Source organism: Ochlerotatus camptorhynchus, unplaced genomic scaffold (genome assembly GCF_037179485.1).
Source record: "Ochlerotatus camptorhynchus isolate MF236.1 unplaced genomic scaffold, CSIRO-AGI_Acam_v1.1 ptg000324l, whole genome shotgun sequence".
NCBI classification, from domain to species: Eukaryota; Metazoa; Arthropoda; class Insecta; order Diptera; family Culicidae; genus Ochlerotatus; species Ochlerotatus camptorhynchus.
The window spans coordinates 750,746-772,530 of record NW_027040812.1 but is presented as its reverse complement, the minus strand read 5'-3'; the positions used below and the strand labels follow the sequence as shown (position 1 = coordinate 772,530).

At 39.7% G+C, this 21,785-nt stretch overlaps 2 protein-coding genes across 2 annotated transcripts; one reads left to right on the top strand and one right to left on the bottom strand.

The window, feature by feature from the left end:
- Positions 1-15,258: 15,258 nt before the first annotated feature.
- LOC135707984 (BSD domain-containing protein 1-A-like) lies at positions 15,259-18,093 on the bottom strand. The gene is made up of 4 exons (XM_065229894.1): positions 17,407-18,093; positions 16,684-17,274; positions 16,469-16,620; positions 15,259-16,402 (listed from the first exon to the last, which is right to left on the bottom strand). Exons 1-4 carry the CDS (start codon positions 17,418-17,420, stop codon positions 15,888-15,890), a joined length of 1,272 nt encoding a protein of 423 aa, XP_065085966.1. The 5' UTR covers positions 17,421-18,093; the 3' UTR covers positions 15,259-15,887.
- Positions 18,094-19,214: 1,121 nt separating this feature from the next.
- Positions 19,215-20,690, top strand: DCP2 (decapping protein 2). The gene is made up of 2 exons (XM_065229967.1): positions 19,215-19,552; positions 19,617-20,690. Exons 1-2 carry the CDS (start codon positions 19,265-19,267, stop codon positions 20,655-20,657), a joined length of 1,329 nt encoding a protein of 442 aa, XP_065086039.1. The 5' UTR covers positions 19,215-19,264; the 3' UTR covers positions 20,658-20,690.
- The last annotated feature ends 1,095 nt before the right edge of the window (positions 20,691-21,785 follow it).

The following is a 21,785-nucleotide window of genomic DNA, read 5'->3' as shown; positions in this document are numbered from 1 at the left end:
AACCAATCAACCGAATGACAGTCCGTCAATCCTGAAGCAAGCAAGTAGTCTCGCATGCGGATAATTGAATAAGGTCGATTCACCGGAGTTCATACGCTGGATTGCGATGATCGACGATTGGAATTCGAAGCTGTGGAGCCTGTCGTAGCGTCATAGCTGTAGATACGTATCAGAAGTATTCTGCTAAAAGTAAGTTAAATATTACTGCATTGGAATTTGTCTCTGTTTCAGGCCAACGAATCAAACCGCTGGGTACGATTGATCTACGTGTATCCGCACCTTAGAGGATCCAAGGAAAGTTAGAGCCGGTGGTGATTCGAACAGACAGAGCAGTAAACCCGCTACTCGGTCGAAACGGTCTTGATTTGATGTTCTCGGTAAGTTGGAAGCCTTCTTCGAGTCGAATTGAAAACGCGATTTCTCGCGTAACATTTGAAAAGGGCCTATCCTCGTTGATCGATTCTCTTCATCGAGTTTCTCTTTGGTTTACCACGGCAACATAAACGAATTTCTCGCTAAGCTCGCAGCACAGTTCGACAGAAGATGATGTTAGCTTGCGCCTGAAACAACACACTGAATGGGAAATTCATTTGCAGTCGGGTTATTCGCTAAAGAGAAAATCGACGAAGAGAATCGATCAACAATCATTGGCCCTTTTCTCGTGTTGCGCGAGATTTCTTAACGTAATTAGTGAGTCCGCGAATGACGTGATCACCGGTTTCACCGCGGAGATATTTTTAAAGCCCGATACCGCCCCAGTTTTTCATAAAGCTTATTCGGTTCTGTTTCTTCTCGGTGAAAGTTGAAGATTCTTCTCTCAGTTATAATTTATCTAGTCTTTTTTCTTCGTCGGGGCCCCTCTCAGCACTTCCACCACGTGTCTTTGATCGTCGACTGCTTGTCCTACACGGAAAGACGAAACAACTCAAAATCAAGATAGAAAGTATTTAAAAATAAGTACTCCGCCAACACTACTGTTTTGGGTGAAATTTTGTTCTCATTGATGAGTACTTTTAACTTAAACTTGAAGTATAACCAGAACACTTACTTTTTGTTAATTTTACTAAAACAGTAGTCTTGAGAGTGTTCTTATTTTTGAGGACTTCTTATCTCGATTATTTGTTTTTTTTTTTTGTTTTCCGCGGTACGAAAGTATCCAAAATCAAGTGTTGCGTTTGCACTTCATTTTGGATGAAAAATCGTAACGTGCGCCATGTTTATTTCTGCTTGTTCGTCACTTGCTCCACCAATTGATGATTCTGTTTTTAGTGAAGTGCACCATAACTCAGTATTTGAGGGCTGCGGATCAGTAAAGGTAAGGACGTTTTAGTTTTTCGACTCTGCTTCGTAGGTTGATTGCTGTTTATCTCTTTTTGTCTACCTAGATAATTGCAGTGTGATACATTTATGCAAACCAGTCGGAGTCTTGGGAGCCGAGAGTGGATCCAAGGAGTTTGCTTGGAACTTACCTCCCGCCATGGTCCCCCGCTTAACACAATCCGATGGATATCGTCTTACAGATGCATTGTCCCGGAAATTGTTGGGCTACTTGAAGCTGACAGTGACCAGTATGACTGTATGACTCCAAGATGTTACACATCTCTTCTTATTTAAATGTTTAAACTATCCTTGTACCCCTATAATAATAAATAAAACTACTGTATTGTTTATTTAATGCTCAATTGTCATACGTTATAATATAATCAGTTAAAACCTTAATTTCTCTAAATATCTTTTTACAGTAAGAACCTACTTTTATGTATTTTTTATCCAATATTCACTCTTTATGAAACAGTTGCATTTGACTCAAAATGAAGTCTTTGCAAAATACTAAAAATTGGATACTTCGCAAAGAACTCAATTTTGTCTGGTTGCAGTTAGGTGTCAAGATGAGTACAAAAGACTTAATTTTGAGTTATTTCGTTTTTCCGTGTAGGTCGCCGTTCGCTTCCTTTCTATTTCCTCTTTATATCTGCTTCGCGCGCTTGCTGTAGTTTTACGCCACCCCGTGGCGAGCACCGGGTTACACGCAATCCTCTGCGAAGAAGGAGGGTTGCTGAAGCCACCACCATTGGTGGTGTCAGCACTGTAGCCTACAGTTTTTATGCTATGTTTATATGTGCATTGACGACACGTATGCGTTAAAAAATCTTATGGGAATAATCATTAATGGAACATGAATTTTTCATGATTAGCTTGCCTAATTTAAAGATTAATATAATTTGTTTTGTCTTTATTGTAGAGATTTTTAGCCATATGACTAGTTCATCTCTTAATATAGTAAAAAAAAAGAGGAAAAAAAATAGGGTGCTCAAAAGGAGATTCTCAATCTTGGCTATAGTACATTTATCTTGCTAGAATGAAAAGGTGTAGAAAACTGCCAAAGGGTAAACAAACTGGAAATACAAACAAAGAACACTCAGATATTGTTGTAAAGGTTCGCCTCCTTTAGGAAGGTGATGAGGGCGGCTGCTGCCGGGGACTCGTCACCCAACAGGTTCTGAATGCTGATTGACTCCAAGCCGAAGGCAGCCCGAAGGTCCTCCAGCTCCGCGCAGTTCACGAGGATGTGCTCCACGGTGGCTGGCACTGCGCAGGTTTTGCAGGTACTCCAGAACGGTGTTCCTCCGAAGTTGTGGGAGACTCTGCTGTGCCCGGTGCGCAGCCTTGATACCACTCGTTGTTCTTTTAGGTTTGGTCGATCCTTCCAGGTTCCGGTGGTTGCCTTGATCCTCCGAATGTGGTGTGTCCTGTTGTTCCTCCACTCGGTGTCCCAGGCTCTCCGAATCGTCCGCTTCATCCACTGTTTAACATCTTGGAGCGGTACATTGCCGGTAGACCTGGGTCCAGTGTGGCCTGAACCGGCGAGGTGGTCGGCTGTTACGTTCCCTTGGATCCCACAGTGACCGGGTACCCACATGAATACAGTGTTGGGCGGCGCATACTTTACCGTCCCTTGGATCCACGGATGCTTCGGTGTTTCTGTTGTTAGGGCCAATATCACGCTGTGTGAGTCAGACTAATATCGACGGGTTGGCCGGTAACTTAACCGCTTGGAGAATGGGCGCTGCCTCAGCTGAGAACACCGAGCATTGGGTCGGAAGCGATCTGCTCACAAGCAGACCATCTACGGAGAGGGGGTCTTCCCTCTCCGCTCCTGGAGAGAGAGAGCCGTCGGTGTACCTAACTTCATAACCTTCGTAGTGCGCCCCGAGAGTTTCGACAACTGTCCGGCGTAAAGCCAGCGAGTTGTCTCCTGCCCTGAAGCGGTCCTTGATTCGGCTGTCAATTTTGTTCTTGTGTGATTGCCAACTTTTGTCTCCGCCCTCCCCATGGACATGGAGGTTGACGGTACTGAAGCAAAGGGTTATGTTTATTTTCTTTATATTTGCAACGATGATGATTTCCTATAGTGACACACAGTGTTGGAAAAATCATTTTCAAAAAAAGTTCTATCACAGCTCATTGCAGAGATAAATCCCAAAGGAACTTCGCACAAAAAGTTCGCGAACGAGAGATGATAAAAAGTTCATGAAAGCGTAGAGCGAGAGAAATTTCCATTTCGTATCGCGAAAGATCTTTCGTCTCTCCATCTCACATCATTTCACACGTACTCGTGATTCGAACCAACCAAATATCCCCGCAGCTTTGTTCTTTTTTTTTCCAGCGAGTAAAGGTAGGCGATAATCATGCGAGAGTGTCTGTTTGTTTTCTTCTCGTTCTCCGATATTTTTCGCATCCTTCACATTAAATACCATTTCCAGAGAACTTTGAGATTTGGGCGTAATTGCTTTTGTAAACAAACACGTCATTCAGCGATTTCTCACGAATCAAAGCACAATCTAGCGAACTATACTATACCAAATGAATCATTCCTCTACCTGTCTGTGTTGTTAGTTTTTTAGATTGAACTTTAATTCACGAGAAATCGGCGAATTAAGTGTGTGTTTACAAAAGAAATTACGCCCTAATCTCAAAGTTTTCCGGATTTATTTATAGTTTTAGTTCTCAATGCAACCAGCTAATAATAGATACTTGTAACCAGTGCTGTAAATTTTCATATCATTCGATTGAAGATGAACCACTACAACCATTCACAGAATTGTGTAAACGAATTCTCACATGACCATAATTTGAAGAGCCCCTTTCTCATTCGAAGCTCATTGTCACTGTCAATTGAGTCACTCAGTATCATTTGATATACGACAGTGGAGTATGGAAGAAATCCAGGAAAATGGTCCCGAACAGACAAGTCGACCCGATGTCGGATCAATGTAAGGCTAATTTAAGGTCGATGTCGACCCAATGTCGTGTTAATGTCGGGTCAATTTTGGGTTTATGTCGGGTCAATGTCGGGTCAACATCGGGTTGGGGTTTGATAGAAGTCAGGTTGGTGTCGGGTTGGCTTAGCTTTTTCGCCGGAATGTCGACCAGAGCTCCGTTTGTGTGTAGGTAACACTCAGGCTCTGAACCATTTGGTGGATTATTTTAACTTTTGGTTAAAATTTGACAGATGAAAAGTTATCGATTAACCCTGCTATCCGAGCATGGTTATTTCTGACAGACAAGAAGTTAAATTTTGACAACCGTGGCTCGAAAACCGGTCGATCGACAGCACGGGGATTTTCGAACATAGAAAATAACTTTCGAAATGTCACTTTTAACCACGAGTTAAATTTAACTCGGCAAATGGTTCACAGCCTCAATCGAATGATATATAGCGTTTCTCAAATGAGAATGATCCATGCCTTCGTCAAATGACTAAGCAACTGATATCACCCATTCGGAGGAGGTCCCCTTTGATAGCGAATAGCTACTTTTCTAATTTTCATCAAAAATGTTCAAATGATTTTGAGAATTTACAGCACTGGTAATAGCACAGTGAAAAAGTTCACCACCACCTATATTCCCAACCATCCCCCTGCATATAATTATTGCATAAGAGCTTACAGGAACGATATTACGAACACTAGTGATGAGAGGAGCCATGCATTAACTGTATTTCGTGAAAATGAGGATACATTAGGCGCTCCTCCTTCCGCAACCCCCTATCCTGAGGAACGGTTTTAATATAAAAATTGCTAGTCACAAAATCTTACACTACCCTCCCCGTTCCTCGTTAATGTCGCGTTGACACTTGTGCTGATTCATTCATTTTTTTGCCAGAAACCAATGCACCAATCAATCAGTTGCACAAAACTGTTCACATCCTCCTGATAACGGCTACTTTAAACAACAGGCGCCAGTAGACAGCCAGGTACCAGACTTATCAGTCTTTAGAGATTGTATTGATTTACTCGGGATAGCATTCTGTCTATAATCTTTCCCTTGTGAAATGTGCAGTGCAATTTTCAAGAACGAATGTGGTGTAAAGAGATAGAGAGAAAAAATGATCTGATATTTTTCGTATCCTCACGTTGGTGATTCGAGTTAAAAAAGTTCGCGATATCTCATTCTCTCATCCCAGAAAGTTCGCTCAGGAAATATTGGAGTGTGAAACTAGTGAGGGAAAGTTCCCAAGAGAAAACGTATCGCAAGCGAAAATGATATTTTGGTGAGAATTCCATCACTGGTGACACATATCACCTTCTTAATGCTTCAGTATGCCTCAAACGATTAATTCTTGGTTGTTAATAGAACTTCCTTGATGAAATCGGCTGCTTCATGCAGACTGAGCAATTCTGATTATAGTATCAGATTTGTTCTGTATACAGAGGAACTGGGAGGGCTTATTAGAAACTTCTCACCAATCTTCTAGTAAATTTTGCATATAATTTATTAATATTTTATTTTATTTAAGCATATTTTTTTTGTTACAGTCAATTAGCATTAGCATACAATAAAAGAGATTTAATATTACTTGCTCGTTTTTGCGTAAAATAATCAAAATTTATTTTACTTGTAATAACCTTTGAAAGTTTTTTTCATGTTTTTTTTTGTGATCTTAAATTTTTTCCAGTTTGGTTAGAAGTTTCGAAGCTAACGCATGTCCACAGGCTTAATAGAAAGATAGGCAGAAAAAGTTTATCATGAAGAATGGTTGCATGTAGGGTTGCTTCCACTCACTTGCTATAGATGCGTGATTTTCGGAGTTTTGAATGCGTTAGATGTTGTAATGGAGATTTGTGTTTTTGGATGCAGGAGGATATTGGAGGGTGGGTGTTTGACGCATAGAGCCTGTCAATTTCGCTTTCAGAGTGTCGCAGTCAGCGGTTTTATGATTCGTGAGCGCTCGCGATTCGTAGAATCGTTGATTGTGACTGCAAGTGGATTTGGCGGGTTTTGTGTGTCGGACGCTTGCTTTTTGGCCTCTTTTTGTGTCTAACATGTGCAGAGTTTCATTATAGGGTCTAATGGTTTTGAGATTCCTGGTTGCGTGAAATATATTTGTGAGAATATATTTTTGAGATTTTAGTAGTCACGTTTTGTTTGTAGTTTATATTTTATTTCTTTCATGTAATTATCGTAAATAATAGTTATTCAATAATAGATATTTTATCCATATATTCGTACTTTGATGCGAAGCGCTCTGGATTATGAGATGCTCGATGACCCTGGAAGGATCGATTTTGCTTACTGAGCAGAAAATCATGGATTTAACCCCAAGCTCTTCCATAGCACAAAAAATCGCCACCATCATTTGTTTATTTGATATTGAACATTAACCTCGGAAACTATTTGCATATCAGGCGAAAACGTAGTCCTGTATTTTTGCTGTATTTTTTTATTTTTGGTTCTGAGATGCTCGATGACCCTGGAGGGATCGTTTTTGCTTACTGAGCAGAAAATCATGGGTTTAATCCCAAGCTCTCCGTCATGACTCTTAAAATTCATTATCACTAAACAAAATTAACATGTTCTTTCGATAGCCGGCTATCGAGAGATTAAATAAACAGCGAATAAACAACACATACTTTTGGTTGCATCGCCAACTTGAGGTGAATCCTAACCGAATACCCTTCCCAACCCTCCAACTCCGTAGCACTTATGAGGGTGTCGCTAAGTCGGTGGCCTCTCGTTAAGTAAGTACTACATCAACATTTCCTTCCCTATCCCTAGTTATGGTAAAGATGGGCGTGGCCGGGAATAGCGACAATCATGCTTCTGTTACTCTTGTTTAGATTGGAACCAATGTTTACTCCCCAGCATTATTCCTGAAAGTAGTCTAACTGAGAATTCCAGAAGAGACGTGAGTGTCGCTACTATCCAATCTACGAAGTATATCATAACAACACTAACGCTAACGCTAACGCTAAAGGAAGTTTACATGCTTCAATTTTAGCATGCATGGATATTTACATCACCATTAAAATTCATAATTTTTTGGTGTGTAGATTTAACATTTCTCGGTGCGTTTGCTGTTGCTATTGATAGCCAATACAACCTGTTACAATTCTGCATTGAACAAATTCTAGAAAATTGTTTCGCTTAGCTGTAGCAATGCAAAGAGAAAATCGATGAAGAGAATCGATCATCGCGTATACGCCCTTATGCATGCTCACTGTCGAATTCTTCATTTTCACCCGAAATAATTTGCATTATAGAGCTGTAGTATTAAGAAATTGTTGCTGTACTCAATAAAAGTGTATTATTCAGATAAATTCTATTACAAAGCATTGTCAAACTTATCAAATTGATTGCTCAATGTTACTTTTACTACAAGCCTTGTAATGTTGTTCAATATCACTTTGCAACATGTGATCTGGGTAGTAATATGATACATGTTCTACACAGCAAAAAAATAATTTTGATATCACATCAAAGTGGATGCACTACAATCATGTCGAAAATTTCATGTAATTTTTATGACCACATAAATAAACAAATGCAGTAAAAGCAGCGTAATGTCAGTTCATGCATTGTATTAATGATAATTTTGTCCTTTTTAGCAAGTAATATTACACCATATTTTCGACATGATTGTAGTGCATCCACTTTGACGTGATATCAAAATTATTTTTTTGCTGTGTATGGTCATATTCTGAATAACATATAACAATGCTTGCAGTGTGGACAAGGGAATTTACCTTTTTAAATCTATATTCAGCAAACATGAAATCCAAGGTCAAATTAGTTAAATTTAAAGTGATAGATTTTTAATATCAGTATGCTTGACATTTCGAGTTCAAAGCACGTCACATCAACAACGATGTGCAATACGATCTAAAATTGAGTGATTTGCTGTTGATATCATCGTGCTTCGATATGATAAATTCCAAGGTATTTGCACATCGATTTGCAATGTTTGGTAAGTAGTGCAAATCCAACAGCAAATCACTTCACATGAACATGATATTCACTTCACATGAGGAAAATGATATATTGCTTGCCTGCTTTGTTCCAATACAGGGGAAAGGGATATAATGTCGGCCTAAATGCCCCTAATTTGGGCCCATACATAAATTCAGCAATCGACTAAATTTTCAATAGCGACCAAAAATATCCATTAGTACCGGTCGTTCATCTAGATAAAATTGATAAATAGCAGATTTTTAGCGATGGGCCCAATCTTAGATCCATATGCCAATATTATAGCCATTTCCCCTACGTGGCTGAGAACATAGCTCGATCGAAATCGGGAAAATACATAACAAAAAAAATCCCATTAACACACGTGTATCATCTTCTGCCTTACTTCGTGAAGCAGCTTGCCGACAATTTGGTCGTTTTCTTCTACCGACCCTGCGCAGAAAAAAATTCTGGATTTTAACTATCGCGTAAAATCTCCCTTCGTTTAATTTTGAGCTATACTTGGCATAAACAGCGAAATCGTTTATAAGCTTCCATACAATATTGCTAATTTATGCGATATTGCGCTTCAATTTACACGAAATATCGCGTAAATTTATGCCAAATCTAGCGTTAATTTTATGTGCGCTATATCTCGCAGAAATTTACATGAATTTTTCATACGGTGTAGCGAGCAATATTGGCCGTTTGACATGAAAAAAGTGTAAGTCTCAAGTCGACCCCACACGATTGCTTTTATTGACAATAATCGTATGCTATATTGACGTCAATACATCGATATAATAAAACAGCAAAAAAGGTTATCTTCCATTTAATTACACTTAATTAATTTTGGTATCCATGACAAATACGTATTTCGACTACAATTTGCAGTCTTCATCAGTGTCATTCCCACTAAAGAACTTATCAAAATCTAACCCCCTTAAGATTCGTCTGACAGATAAAATGAAAGGTTCGTGGATTCTCCTATGCTTCAAGGGGTGCATCGATTAGCTTGGGACCAAAGATAGTACCAGAGCTGAGCCAAAAAGTTGAGCTCGTTTCTTCGGGACCTACTAGCATAGAGGCAACTCTAAAGGGCCACCCACATTAGATCCGTATGCGTTGCGTTGACGTAAATTTGACAGTTAGACAATAGATTAAGCTGTCACTTTGCCGCAACGCGTCCGATCCGGATCTCATGTGTGTGGGCCTTAAGACAAGAAGGTCCCGGAGAAACGAGTTCAACTTTTTGGCTCAGCTCTGGTACTATCTTCGGTCCCAAGTACTAGTAGTACTGGAATTTATTCTAGAATGAGATACGTTAATCGATTTGCTTGGGACCAATAGGCTAGTCAAGTAGTGAGCCAATTTAAAATCGTTAGTTTCCACCAGATGGTTTTAATGTGTGAAATGCAGTGTCTCTGAGCGTTTGATATGTCTAGGCATCGAACTGAAAACAATTATTCCTTTAAAATATAATGAATTTTGTGAAGTCACTTCCTCTTTCAATTGGATCACACAAATATCGAGGCAGCAAACCGTTAAAAACTTTAAAAATGAAAGGGAAGAAGATTATATCATTATTGCTTTCTATTGCTGACATAGCGTTATCATTCGGCTCGTTAATCACGTGTCAGTTAATCATTTTGAGATATTTTTTGCTTCCTTGCCCTAATAAAAATTGTATGGTTAATTTGCTTAAGAGGGGAAGTACAATTAGAAGGCCTAAAATGAGGCCTATCTTTGAGAGTGGATTGCGAGTAGGGAAATAAATGAATGTTAGCGATTCTTTATGTATGTTATTAAGGATTTAATGAAGATTAATTATCAGTGACATTTTTTTTAAATTTTGCAGTTTAGCCCAATTATTATAAATAATGTGAAGTCAATTTTTTAAAGCAGCACTTCGCGCCGTGCAGTCCCTACGTCCATGATCACGTCTGAAACAAAAAAAAACAGGACATTAAATTTGAAGGTACAGCGCACAACATGAATTAATTCGTATGTAAAAATAATGTTTTTTTCACAAACAAATTTGAAGTTGAAAAAAAAAATTAAAAAACCCTATTTTTTTCGACTTTGTTTATAAAAAAAAAAACATGTTATAACAAACAAATCTAAAAAATCTTTCTATTCATGTTGTGGAGAATTTAATTATGAACATAAAACAGAAAACCGGAATTGATTTGAATGAAAACTCTGACCTGTACATTGCATGGCGATTTTGAAAACACTACTTTTCAGTAGAAGCATTTAAAGTTCAACTTTGACATGTTCAGCCATTTGACATGCACTCACTGAATTGCGCATAACTTTTTAAATAAGTTCCGGACGGCTTTATGCTTTTGAAGGCTTATTCCCAGATACAAATAGAGTAAATTAAGCCAACAAAAATTTTTTCGAAAAAAAAAATTCTAATTGTGCTTCCCCCCTTAACGACGTGTTCTGGGTATCATCCAAACCATTTGTGTAATAGTTCAATGATTTGGGTTATCGTTCGTTTATGGTTATTTTTATTAGGGTGGCTGTGGCTAATTCAACTGATTTAAATCACTGAATCAAAAAATGTCTCACTTGGGCCGAGTCACTCGGTTATTTAAATCGTTAGCGTACGGTTTTGACGCATTCAATCGGATTCTCCCTCAGTAGAGAGAAATGTTCGGCTACCTTTTAGCGAAGACAACATATCAAGAAAACTAGCAACTTTGCCAGAATCCAAGCGACTGATACAATAGCGCTGCGCTTGAGCGAAGGTGGAGGCAACGCATAGAAAAATGAGCAAATACACAAACCTTTATTCTGAGAATGGATCCTTTGCTATCTAATTCAATCGGAGCATTCACCAGACACCTTTGAGCGGCAGATGACGCGATTCTGCCTGTCTCATTCCGGACGTATGAGAAAATGGAAGAGTTGCCAGTCTTCTTGATATGTTGTCTTCGCTTTTAGTTTATATTTCATTCCTTCTGCTATCACCAGGGCGTCACAATATCAGCTTCAATCGACCAAATAGATGCGACGAAGAGACTGCTGGCTTTCTTTTTCTGTTAAAGTCGAACAGCTTCGCAGCATTCTAGAACCTCAGTCGGCGTGCACAAACAAATGTTCAATCGCTTGTCTCTCTTTCTCCCGTCGCTCCATTGGTCTTCCTTTCAAGCTTCGTCGAAATGGATGAGCGAAAGAGCGCTCGAGTTTGATAGTTTTCTCTTTCATGAAACACATCAACAGAGGTTTCATGACGTATATGACGGAAAATGAAATAACACATTTAAAGCATTTCTCACGTCAAAACACTTGAAGATTACACGTCATATTTCTAATTTATCTTCCATCCATATATTTATCTAAAAAAAAATGATCGAAAACGGGACATAACGCATTTTAAACAAATTGAAAGAGCGGTGATAGAGTGTTCGTGAAAGGGGATTGAAAGCCATAATGAAGTTCGTTTAACTAGAAAATCGACGTTAGTTACATTGAAAGCGATGAGCAAAGCAACGACGAGAAGTTCCACAGCCAGCCTTTCCTTCTAAGCGTCCTTCTTTTTTATTTTCGTTTCTTGCTGATAGTCTAGCTAGGCGTTATAGAAATGAAGCGTCGAACACGTATGTATGAGAGAAACAAAACACGAGTTCATTTTAGAGCTTCGAAATTGTAGAGCCCTGGCTATCACCCCTAGCCTACCTTCAGAGTCACTTGGCTGAAAGAATGTACACTCGTTCGGCAATCTGTTTGTAGGTGAGGATCAGTGTTGCCAGAATGTTTTAAAGCTTATCGGGATCAAAGGTTGAAAAAAATATTGATCGGTATTTACTATTTTAATTAATTTTAAATTTTTGCCTTTTTTGAAAGCGATTTTTTTTTTCTTTTGGACTATGATCGGATAATTCCGGAAGAAAACTCCGGGAAGAGCTTCCAACTAAACTAGAGGAAGAGCTTCCAGAGAAAGAAGAAAATAGCTCCCCTGGAGGAAATTTGAGGAAAGTTCTAAGAGAAACTTCTGGCGAAAATTTAATGAAACATTCAGAAAAAAAATCGGAAGGCAGAAAAGTTTCGGAAATCGGAAATAAATTCCAGAAGTAGCTATTTCTAGGGGAAGCCAGAAGGACCTCGGAATAATCTTCCAATAGAGTTTAATTGAACTTCCTGTAGAAGACGGAACAAACTTCCAAAAGTAGATTGGAAAAAAAAATCTGGAGGAAGTCGGAAGCCAGAGCGCTAACGAAACAGTCGAAAGGAACAAGAACATAATTCCAGAAGAAAGAGCTCTTGGGGGATGTTCTAATGATCCAGAAAATTTTCCAAATGGTCATAAAAAAATCCCTGAAGACCCTACAACGCTCCTGAAGTTTTTGGAACATTCCTAAAATGTACTCAGAAATATTCCATATTTCCGCTGGAATTACCAGAAATAGCCATCGACTGTTTATCGATTCATGGGTAGCCAAAACCGGTGAGGAAATTGAAACATTAATCGAAAGAGTGTCCATAAGACATTTTTAAATATGTTTTTTTTTTTTATTAAGGGCTCAAAAAGTTGAGATATTCAAAGAGATACAAGTCTTTCGCAATAATTTTCTCCAAAATTCGAGCGCAAGCAGGCAATAATCATTTTGATTATTTAATAAAATCGGTATAAAACCTCAAAAATCGGTATTCTGAGGAACCTTATCTGTAAATCGGTATCTAGTTCGGAAATCGGTATAAATACCGATTAATCGGTATATCTGGCAACGCTGGTGAGGATGGCTATTTTGGTTCTGTGGTGCTCGCGCGAGTGAATGAATTTTCCCATGCTTGATTCTAATCAATCGAGAAATAACAGCCAAATTACGTGACACGTCGATAACAATAAAAGCCACGGAAGGCTGCTCACAAGACCTTGTTCGCTCTCCGTTGCTGTGGTCGATTGTTATCAACAATCTTTTAGAAAAACAAGGAGCTGAAGGCTTTGAAGTGATTGGTTTTGCAGATGATATCGTAATTATAGTTAGAAGGAAATACGATGGGACAAAATGAGCTACATGAGGTCTACACCACAGACAAACAGACGTAACTCTTCATTTTGTATCTTCGTTCACGTATTTAACGGTTGATTTGAATATTATCAGTTTCGCGAACTACTCGCCGCAGCGCTGGCATCGGATCACTTTGACATTTCTATAAAACTTTTATGCAATATTGTTTGCAAGTTAGCGAGCAAGCTAGTTTTCCGCGAGAAGCCCGAGAAGATGTCGTTACTGAGGTCCTATGTATTGAGATACTATGTTTTCAAGAACAACTTTTTCAAAGAGTTACGTCTGTTTGTCTGTGTCTACACTATCCGATACACGCTCCAATCGATTTGTTGGATTTTACATAAGAAATTATAAGCGGCGCCGGTGATGTAGTGGTAAGCGTGATTACCTCTCACCCCAGCAGGCCTAGGTTCAATCCCAGTCGGCGCCGCCGGGATGTTCTGAGGCATAACATCTCTGATCACGCCTTCCTTCGGAAGGGAAGTAAAGCCGTTGGTCCCCGGTTCATGAGTTGATGGGTCGATAGGCAGGGTCCAAGTGTGGGAGCTGCCTTCCTGGCGTCGGTAGCATTGGTGCTCAGCACGGAAAACAAGTTAGACGGAAAACAAATCCAAGGAAAAAAAAACATAAGAAATTATGTGTTTTATGACTGAAGTCTAGAGGCAGTTTTCAAGACTGTTTTTAATTACCCTTAAATAACGAGTTTTGGGGAAAATAGGGCAAAATGAGCCTCTTTTCAGGGTCTGCACTATCCGATACATGCTCCAATCGATTTGTTGGTATATTTTACAAAACAATTGTGTGTTTTATGGCGGAAACATTGCGACATATTTCAAAACTGTTATACATTACCCTTAAATACTGGGTTTTGTGGAACATAGGGCGAAACGAGCTACTTTACGAGGTCTACACTATCCGATACATTTCCATTTGGCATTCTTTCCTAATAAATGGAAAAATGCAAAAGATGTTCCAATTTTGAAGCCGGATAAAAATCCAGCTGAAGCTTCTAGCTACCGTCCAATAAGTTTGCTTTCTTCAACAAGTAAACTTTTTGAAAAGATAATTTTAAATAGAATGATGCTTCACATCTATACGAACTCAATTTTTGCAGATGAGCAGTTTGGATTTCGCCATGGACATTGGTAACTCTTGAGTTACCAATTTAATTCGTTCAAACAAATCTGAAGGCCACTCAACTGGTGTTGCTCTTCTAGACATAGAAAAAGCATTCGACAGTGTTTGGCATGAAGGTTTGATTGCTCAATTGAAAAAGTTTAATTTTCCACTCTATATTATGAAATTAGTTCAAAATTATTTAACTGACAGAACTCTACAGGTAAATTATCAAAATTCCAAATCTGAACGACTACCTGTTAGAGCAGGAGTTCCTCAGGGTAGCATTCTTGGGCCTATATTGTATAACATTTTCACTTCGGACCTCCCTGATTTGCCTCAGGGTTGCCACAAATCTTTGTTCGCTGATGACACAGGCATTTCCGCTACTGGAAGAAGACTTCGTGTTATTTGCAGCAGACTGCAGAAAAGTTTAGATATTTTCTCTTCTTATTTACAAAAATGGAAGATTTCTCCCAACGCTTCCAAAACTCAACTTATAATATTTCCACATAAGCCTAGAGCTACCTTTTTGAAACCTAGTAGTAGTCACATAGTCACTTTGAACGGAGTTCCAATTTCCTAGTCAAACCAAGTGAAATATCTCGCCACCCGAAGCTCACCATTCTCATCAAACACACCTAGAAACATCACTAATGCAAACAGAATATTACAAGGGGTTGGAATTAAAACTTCTCCCACAACATACCTGAAATTTGTAGTAAAACAACTCCACCCATCATTTATTTTCAAACCGGATTTTCGGATACCATCACCAAGCAATGGGAAACGTACAACGAGTCGGTCTTTGGATTAGTAATAAAATATTTCCTCATAATCGCTTATATTTGCTTACTTAGTACAGTGACAGCGGCTGCTTCCTCTTCCGTCGTATCATCAAAATTCTCTTAATTTGCCTTCCCTACGCGAAAACAAAAAAAAACACATCACTTATTACACAGTCTATGCACTAAAATCGACCTACAATTATATCTCAGACGAAAAACATTCCTGCAAAGACCAAACCAGATCATCCTGTCTTCGTGGCCTTCTATCGTAAATTGTAAATTTCTTTATATCAGTGTGTTGTTGCAGCAAACTAACAATGTTTTGCGGGACACAAATTGGACGCACTATGCTTTTTTCATTCTTCTTTATTGAATGGGGTAAAGTATAGATATATGAACAGAATGTGTAGAATGTATAAAATAAAATAAAAATGACGAATAGTTTTATTACACTTGATTCTACTAATAGTAATAATAATTAACAGCTTAAATTGGATTTAAGACATGCAGCATTGTTTTAAAATTTACAAAAATCATTTGTAAAAACGTTCTATCTTGTCCTTCTCGATCACTGTGAAGATATCAAATGCTTCCAATAGTATTTTCCCAATGCTCATCGAAATGAAACGTCTAGTTGTTCTAGGTACATTACGAAATAGTTTGTGTTCGCTACTTACCGGGGCGAAATATGTTAGACAGATAGGTAGAAGATAATTGTAGCAAGTAGAGCAGCTCATTCCTCCAGGTCAAACTCCTTTTCCCAGCTTTCATCCGAATTCGAAGAGGAAACATCGTCCTTGGTGAAGTGGTTCTTCTCAATCTTCAGTTCGTTCGGTTTCTTTTCCTGTTTTGCTGGAGTTTTTTGCTTACTATTTCCGCTGGCACCAGCTTTTCCGGTAGGCTTTACATTTGTACCTTTCTGCTGTTGCGATTTTTGGTTCGTGTTTCTACTATTAGCACTTTGTGGTTGAGATTGGGTTTTCTTTGCTGCTATTGATTTATTGCTGCTGCTGCTGCTGCTGCTAGCAGTTGATGCTGGCTTCTTTTGGGGAGTTTTTTCGATGTCTGATTGAATGAGTAGCGCTTCGTCTACGGGGTCCATGCGGCCACTGCCAATAGCCTTCTCGCGTTCCTTGATTTCCTGTTCATATTCTTCGAGAAGACGAGCTTGTTCCTCTTCCGATAGCTCCAAATTTGAAGCATCGAACTCCGGAACTTCAGCCCAAGTGATGTCATCCGTAATCAATTCTGTAATGAAGAAGATTCTTCTTTTCAGAACTTTAAACACCCAAGTCCCAAAATATTACAATTTACCTTCTTCGATTGCCCGCTTGGGCTGATCAGTTTGGACGATCACTATATTGGGCGCAACAGTTTCGCTGGAAACAACCGCTGCCTTTGCTTTCTTGTCGGCCATTTCGGCATTGGCAATGGCATCTTCCAGTAAAGCCTTTTTGAACAAGTACCTGTAATTACATAATCGATTTTACCTCGATTGATTCCATAAACTAAACAATCACCGCTCTTACCTCTTCCAAAAGTCCATATGAGCGACCTTGCTAGGCACCAGGGCCGTATACTGTTCGTTTAGTATTGTGCTACTAGCTAGATGTCGTGCCAACCGTGGCTCTGTAAACTGTTCCTGCTCCACCACCTCCATCCAGCGCTTATATTTTTCGCTCAGTTCATCCGAGGGTTCTTCCAAATACGTACCCTCCATCGACTGCAGTTCCGCAAGGTGCTTATAGAAACCATTCAATTCATCCGTTCCTTCGTGCGTTATCAGAACGTCTTCTCCTTCCTCCTCTTCATCAAGGGTTGGAACCAAAGCTTCCGTGACCTGTCCCAGGAATGAGCTAAAGCTCTTTTTCATCGCCCCGACAGTGGAATCTGGCTCGTTTAGACTCAAACTCCTTCCTAGTGCCTCTGTGGCGCTTGTGGCTTCCGTTTTCACAACCGTCGTCAGTTCGGTCAGATCATTTTTGACCGCTTCCAACACGGAGGCCGACTTGGATTTAGCCGTGTCCAACCAGGAACCCCACCAGCTGCCACCACCCGATCCAGACATGCTTCCGGTTGGGCTGGTAGCCTCCTTCTCCGGACTTTTGTCTCCAACCGAACTATACATAATAATTAGACGCGCAAAAAGCGGATTTCGTTATCATTTTACCAACCCCAATATATGCAACAACACAAACACACAATAGAGAAAACAGAAAAGACAAAGTACCACATAAAAGAAATTTTCTCACCTTTTGTCTGCCATATCGACACACTTTTTGCAGGCAGCTGCAAATGAACGCTCTCTAGCTAGAGCACAGGAGATAGAATTTACCCAACTCTGGTTACTGGCAGAGTAGCTTCCTCAGCTATTCTTAATTGCCCTTCCTTCAGACCTTGGAAGTCAGCTCAGAAGTACATTTTTGCAGAAAGTTTTGATGCATCAATTATTAAACTTATTTTTTGCTATTTTCTTCACAAGCTTAGATCATTCACTTTCAGTAGGTAAACACGCACACACGAACACAGAGGAGCACAGCAAGAACTGGATTATTTTCTACCACTGACTGGCTGACTGCATACGAGAGGAGGAAAAGAAAAACTTTGGCCCCACTCCAGACGTTCCACCACACAAAAACGACGAAAGTTTGTCAACAAATGAACCCCCACGGTTTTGACGGCTTCTTTTTCTGTCGACTGCGGGATGTCGACCAGCAAAAAAGTGACAGCGAATTTATCACGCAAAAAGAAAATATTCAGGTCACATATATTGCAAATTTTTCACTGTTACCGTGCAATAACCGTTATAGAAAGACAAGTTTCATAGTTATGTGGATTAATTCAACTAAATAGAACATAAATTACAACGAATAAATGCAATTTACACTGGCAATGGAACTTTTTTTCACCATTGGATGCAAACACACGTATAGTAAACAAAGCAACGCCAATTTCGACTGTGGAAGTACTAGATCGGAGCACTGAACAAATTCTTCTGACTGAAACTATAAAGGCTGGGTTTCAATAGACGAGTGCAAGGATGGATTTGAGTTCACTCACTCGTGAAAAAGTGCGCGTAATGTTCACATACGTGGTGCAGAGTCACTCGAAATGGTTGTCAAAAAAGTAGAAGAGTCTGTGCCTAGGGGCATGAACGGGAGCTTGACGTAGGACCGCTAGGGCACGGAACAAATGTGAAGAAAATTTAGGTCTTTTAATTGATCGATCATCTATTATCTTAATTCTTTCCGTTTTTGATTTGTAGGCGTACACACTAAGATTTTTTTTACAGTATACTGTAATTTTTTACCGAATATGGAACAGCTGAACATTCGGTAATCTATTCGGTAATTTTATTATTAACAATCCGTTCAGTAAATTCATAGAGGTAACTCTAAGACCATAGAGGTAACTCTAAGACCACTGGGTCCCGCAGAAAATCATTATTATTTTTGGCTCACTCAGTACCAGAACAACGGTCCCAAGCAGTCCCAAGCTATTTCACTCACCCCTGCATGTTCTGCATGAATCCACACACCCCTGATGTTATCTGTCAAACTTTCATAGCGAATCAAAACAAACATAGTGTAGTAATAGAATTTCAACTAGAATAGAGTACGTTAATCGTTTGCTTGGGACCAATAGGCTACTAAAGTGGTGCGCCAATTTAAAATCGTTAGTTTCGTATTGATTGTTGGTATAAGGTTCACTTCCAAAGAACCATAATACATAAGGTTAAAACTTTATTACACAAACGTTCATGTAAAGTTCCATAGCCATCTCAGTTTAGCAGGGATTATAAATAATTTTCGGTAAGGTCAAGTTATGGTTCGCGTTTATGCAGGTACTTCTATGGTTGTATGATTCGTTTAAGTTTTTTTTTTATTCTGGATATGAAGCATGAATGCTCAGTGTCGATTTATTCATATGAGTCTGATATGCTTTTTTACGCAGTGCATCAATCTAGTACTGCACAATATCGTAAACAAATCTGTGGCTTGTCCCTCGAACCCTGATCCGTTCCGTCATTTTCATTCAATAAACAAAAACGTCGGTGGCTTGTTTAGTGAAGACCGTGATATGAAGAATATTGTCTGAAATCCGTGAAAAATGGCCACAAATAGTCCGGCAACTGTTGTATCATCGATCCCTAGTGGTAGCAAACCTAAGGTCAACCAACCGCAACTGCAGCAGCAACAGCTGGCGACAGTTATCAGCAGTGACATCCTGGACGACCTGGGCAGCCGATTCATCATCAATGTTCCGGAAAATGAGCGACAAAATCTGATCCGTGTTTGCTTCCAGATTGAACTGGCCCACTGGTTCTATCTGGACTTCTACTGCGTGGCACAGAAGCAAAAGTGTGGTATTAAACAGTTTGCTTACCAACTTTTCCAGGTAGGGTTTTCACATTCTTGATTAATAGCGGACTACACATTGATCAACAATCGTACAATTTCAGCGCATTCCTTTCCTGCTACCGCACTTGTCATACGTTGAAAAGATTCTCGAAGATTGGAAGCAGTACAAACTATCGGTTCCTACTTACGGTGCAATTCTTTTGTCCGAAGACTTGAAACATGTCCTGCTGGTGCAATCGTTCTGGGCAAAATCATCCTGGGGTTTCCCCAAGGGTAAAATCAACGAAAATGAAGAACCCATTCACTGCGCCATCCGTGAGGTTTACGAAGAGACCGGATATGATATCAAGAACTTACTTGTCCCCTCGGAATTCATCGAACTGATCATCAACTACCAGTACACAAGATTATATCTAATCAGAGGAGTCCCTATTTCGACGGTATTCGCACCTCGTACCCGAAACGAGATCAAATGTTGCGAATGGTTTCCAATCGAACCACTGCCGGTGACCAAGAACGAAAATTTTGTCAAGGATAATCTCAGCATGAATGGAAATTCGTTCTTTATGATACTGCCGTTTGTGAAGCGCCTTAAGAAATGGCTGGAAAAGATCCAAAAAACCAAACATAAAGGACCGGCTGCTGGTGGCAGCAGTGGTTCTCCAGTGTTTAGTTCGACCGGAAAGCAAAACACCAAATTCTTCGAAAACAAAACCGGATGCGCTGCCAATCATAGTCAGGCCGGAAATCGCCAGAGACAGCGACACAAATCGATGGGCGATATCGAGCAGCAGCAGTCCAAATCGACTGGCTCGCAAAATTTCGTAACTCCGGAACAGTTTGCCAAACATCCGGGGACGAACAGTGCGTATCAGGACGTTGCGCCCGCAACTGCAGATACACAAGCCGCTGGTGGTACGGCTTCGAATAAAAAGTCGCATGGCAAGAAGCATTCTGCTTCCCACAATGAGAGCGGAATTCCTGGTGGATCGACAGGAGGACGAACGCAAATAAAGCGGAAGCTCTTCGATCCTTTGACGGAAGATAAACCGAAAGCTGTGGACAGTAACGATCCGTTTGCGATGTTTAACGAATGCCAAGCTTGGGTTGGTTTTAAACTGGACTACAGTAAATTTTTGTAATTTGTTTGAGATTGTATTTTTATGATATGCATCATGACGGATCTTGACCAAACATGCGTTTACAATGCTTTATATGTAGATATTGTCTTTTATATTATTCTAATATCCGAATTGTTGTTCCGAATAGGATGGTCATCTCCTCGACCAATATGTTTTGGCATAACAGACTTTAAGAACCGATAACCGAAGGAATGATATATGATCAGCACGAATACCATAGCCCGAGCGATCCCGTTTTAGAATGGTAGGGGAAAAGTTGGCTTCGGCAATACCTTAACCTATAAACGTCAACGTGTCCTTGAGAGCTCAATTTTGGCATGTGGATACATTGTGTTTCAGAGCAACTATTGGCCAAATTTGAGTTCCCTAGGATTTTGTTTACCCCCCTGACGATAATAGGTTAAGGTATTGCCGAAGCCAATTTTTCCTCTATATAATACCGCTTGAAAAACAGACTTTCGATTCGAAGCCTGGAGGGCCAAGTGTCATATGAATCGTTGCGAGCGAAAATGGTACATATGCACTAGTCTAAGAGTAAATTTTTCATTTTACATTTCAGTGTAAACATTTCAAAGGGGGTAATTGCATTTGCAAACAATGGCTTTAGCCGTGAATAAAAGCTTACTCATGAAGATTAATTATACCAGCAGGTAGAGGAATGTTTCCTTTACTAGCTAGCATTGTTAATTTGGAGGGATGTGCTTTTATTTGCCAGAAATCGATAGCTAAAGCCATTGTTTACAAAAGCAATTACGCCCCTTTGAAATATTGGTACTGAATTTTTTATTCAACATAGGGGCAAGTGGGGCAGTTTGGCCACCTTAAAATTCAGTTGAAAATTCGAATGATGTTAGTTTCCCGCCCTATTTAAGGTGATTCGCTGTGAGATCCTTATTCTTTCTACCACTTCGAAACATTAAGTGCCTAAATATCAGCTTCCACGAGATGAACTACAATGAAACTGTTACTCCACGTGCAGCGTGCGGTGCATCCAGTAGCAATTTCAGGTGAAATGGGGCTCTAATTTCCGAGATTTGTGTAATTGAACATTCGAGGTTAAAGTATATTTATAGCCTACGTGTCGGCCATTTGTGGTCTCTACAACGAATATTTTTAACCAAAATTAAA

What these genes read in the sequence shown, in the direction of transcription:
- LOC135707984 (XM_065229894.1), bottom strand. An exon ending in CATATGGACTTTTGGAAGAG is followed by an intron (nt 16,621 to 16,683) that starts GTAAGAGCGGTG and finishes ATGTAATTACAG; the next exon opens with GTACTTGTTCAAAAAGGCTT. An exon ending in CAAGCGGGCAATCGAAGAAG is followed by an intron (nt 16,403 to 16,468) that starts GTAAATTGTAAT and finishes TCTTCATTACAG; the next exon opens with AATTGATTACGGATGACATC.
- DCP2 (XM_065229967.1), top strand. Translation starts at nt 19,265, where the DNA reads ATGGCCACAAATAGTCCGGCAACTGTTGTATCATCGATCCCTAGTGGT. An exon ending in TTGCTTACCAACTTTTCCAG is followed by an intron (nt 19,553 to 19,616) that starts GTAGGGTTTTCA and finishes GTACAATTTCAG; the next exon opens with CGCATTCCTTTCCTGCTACC.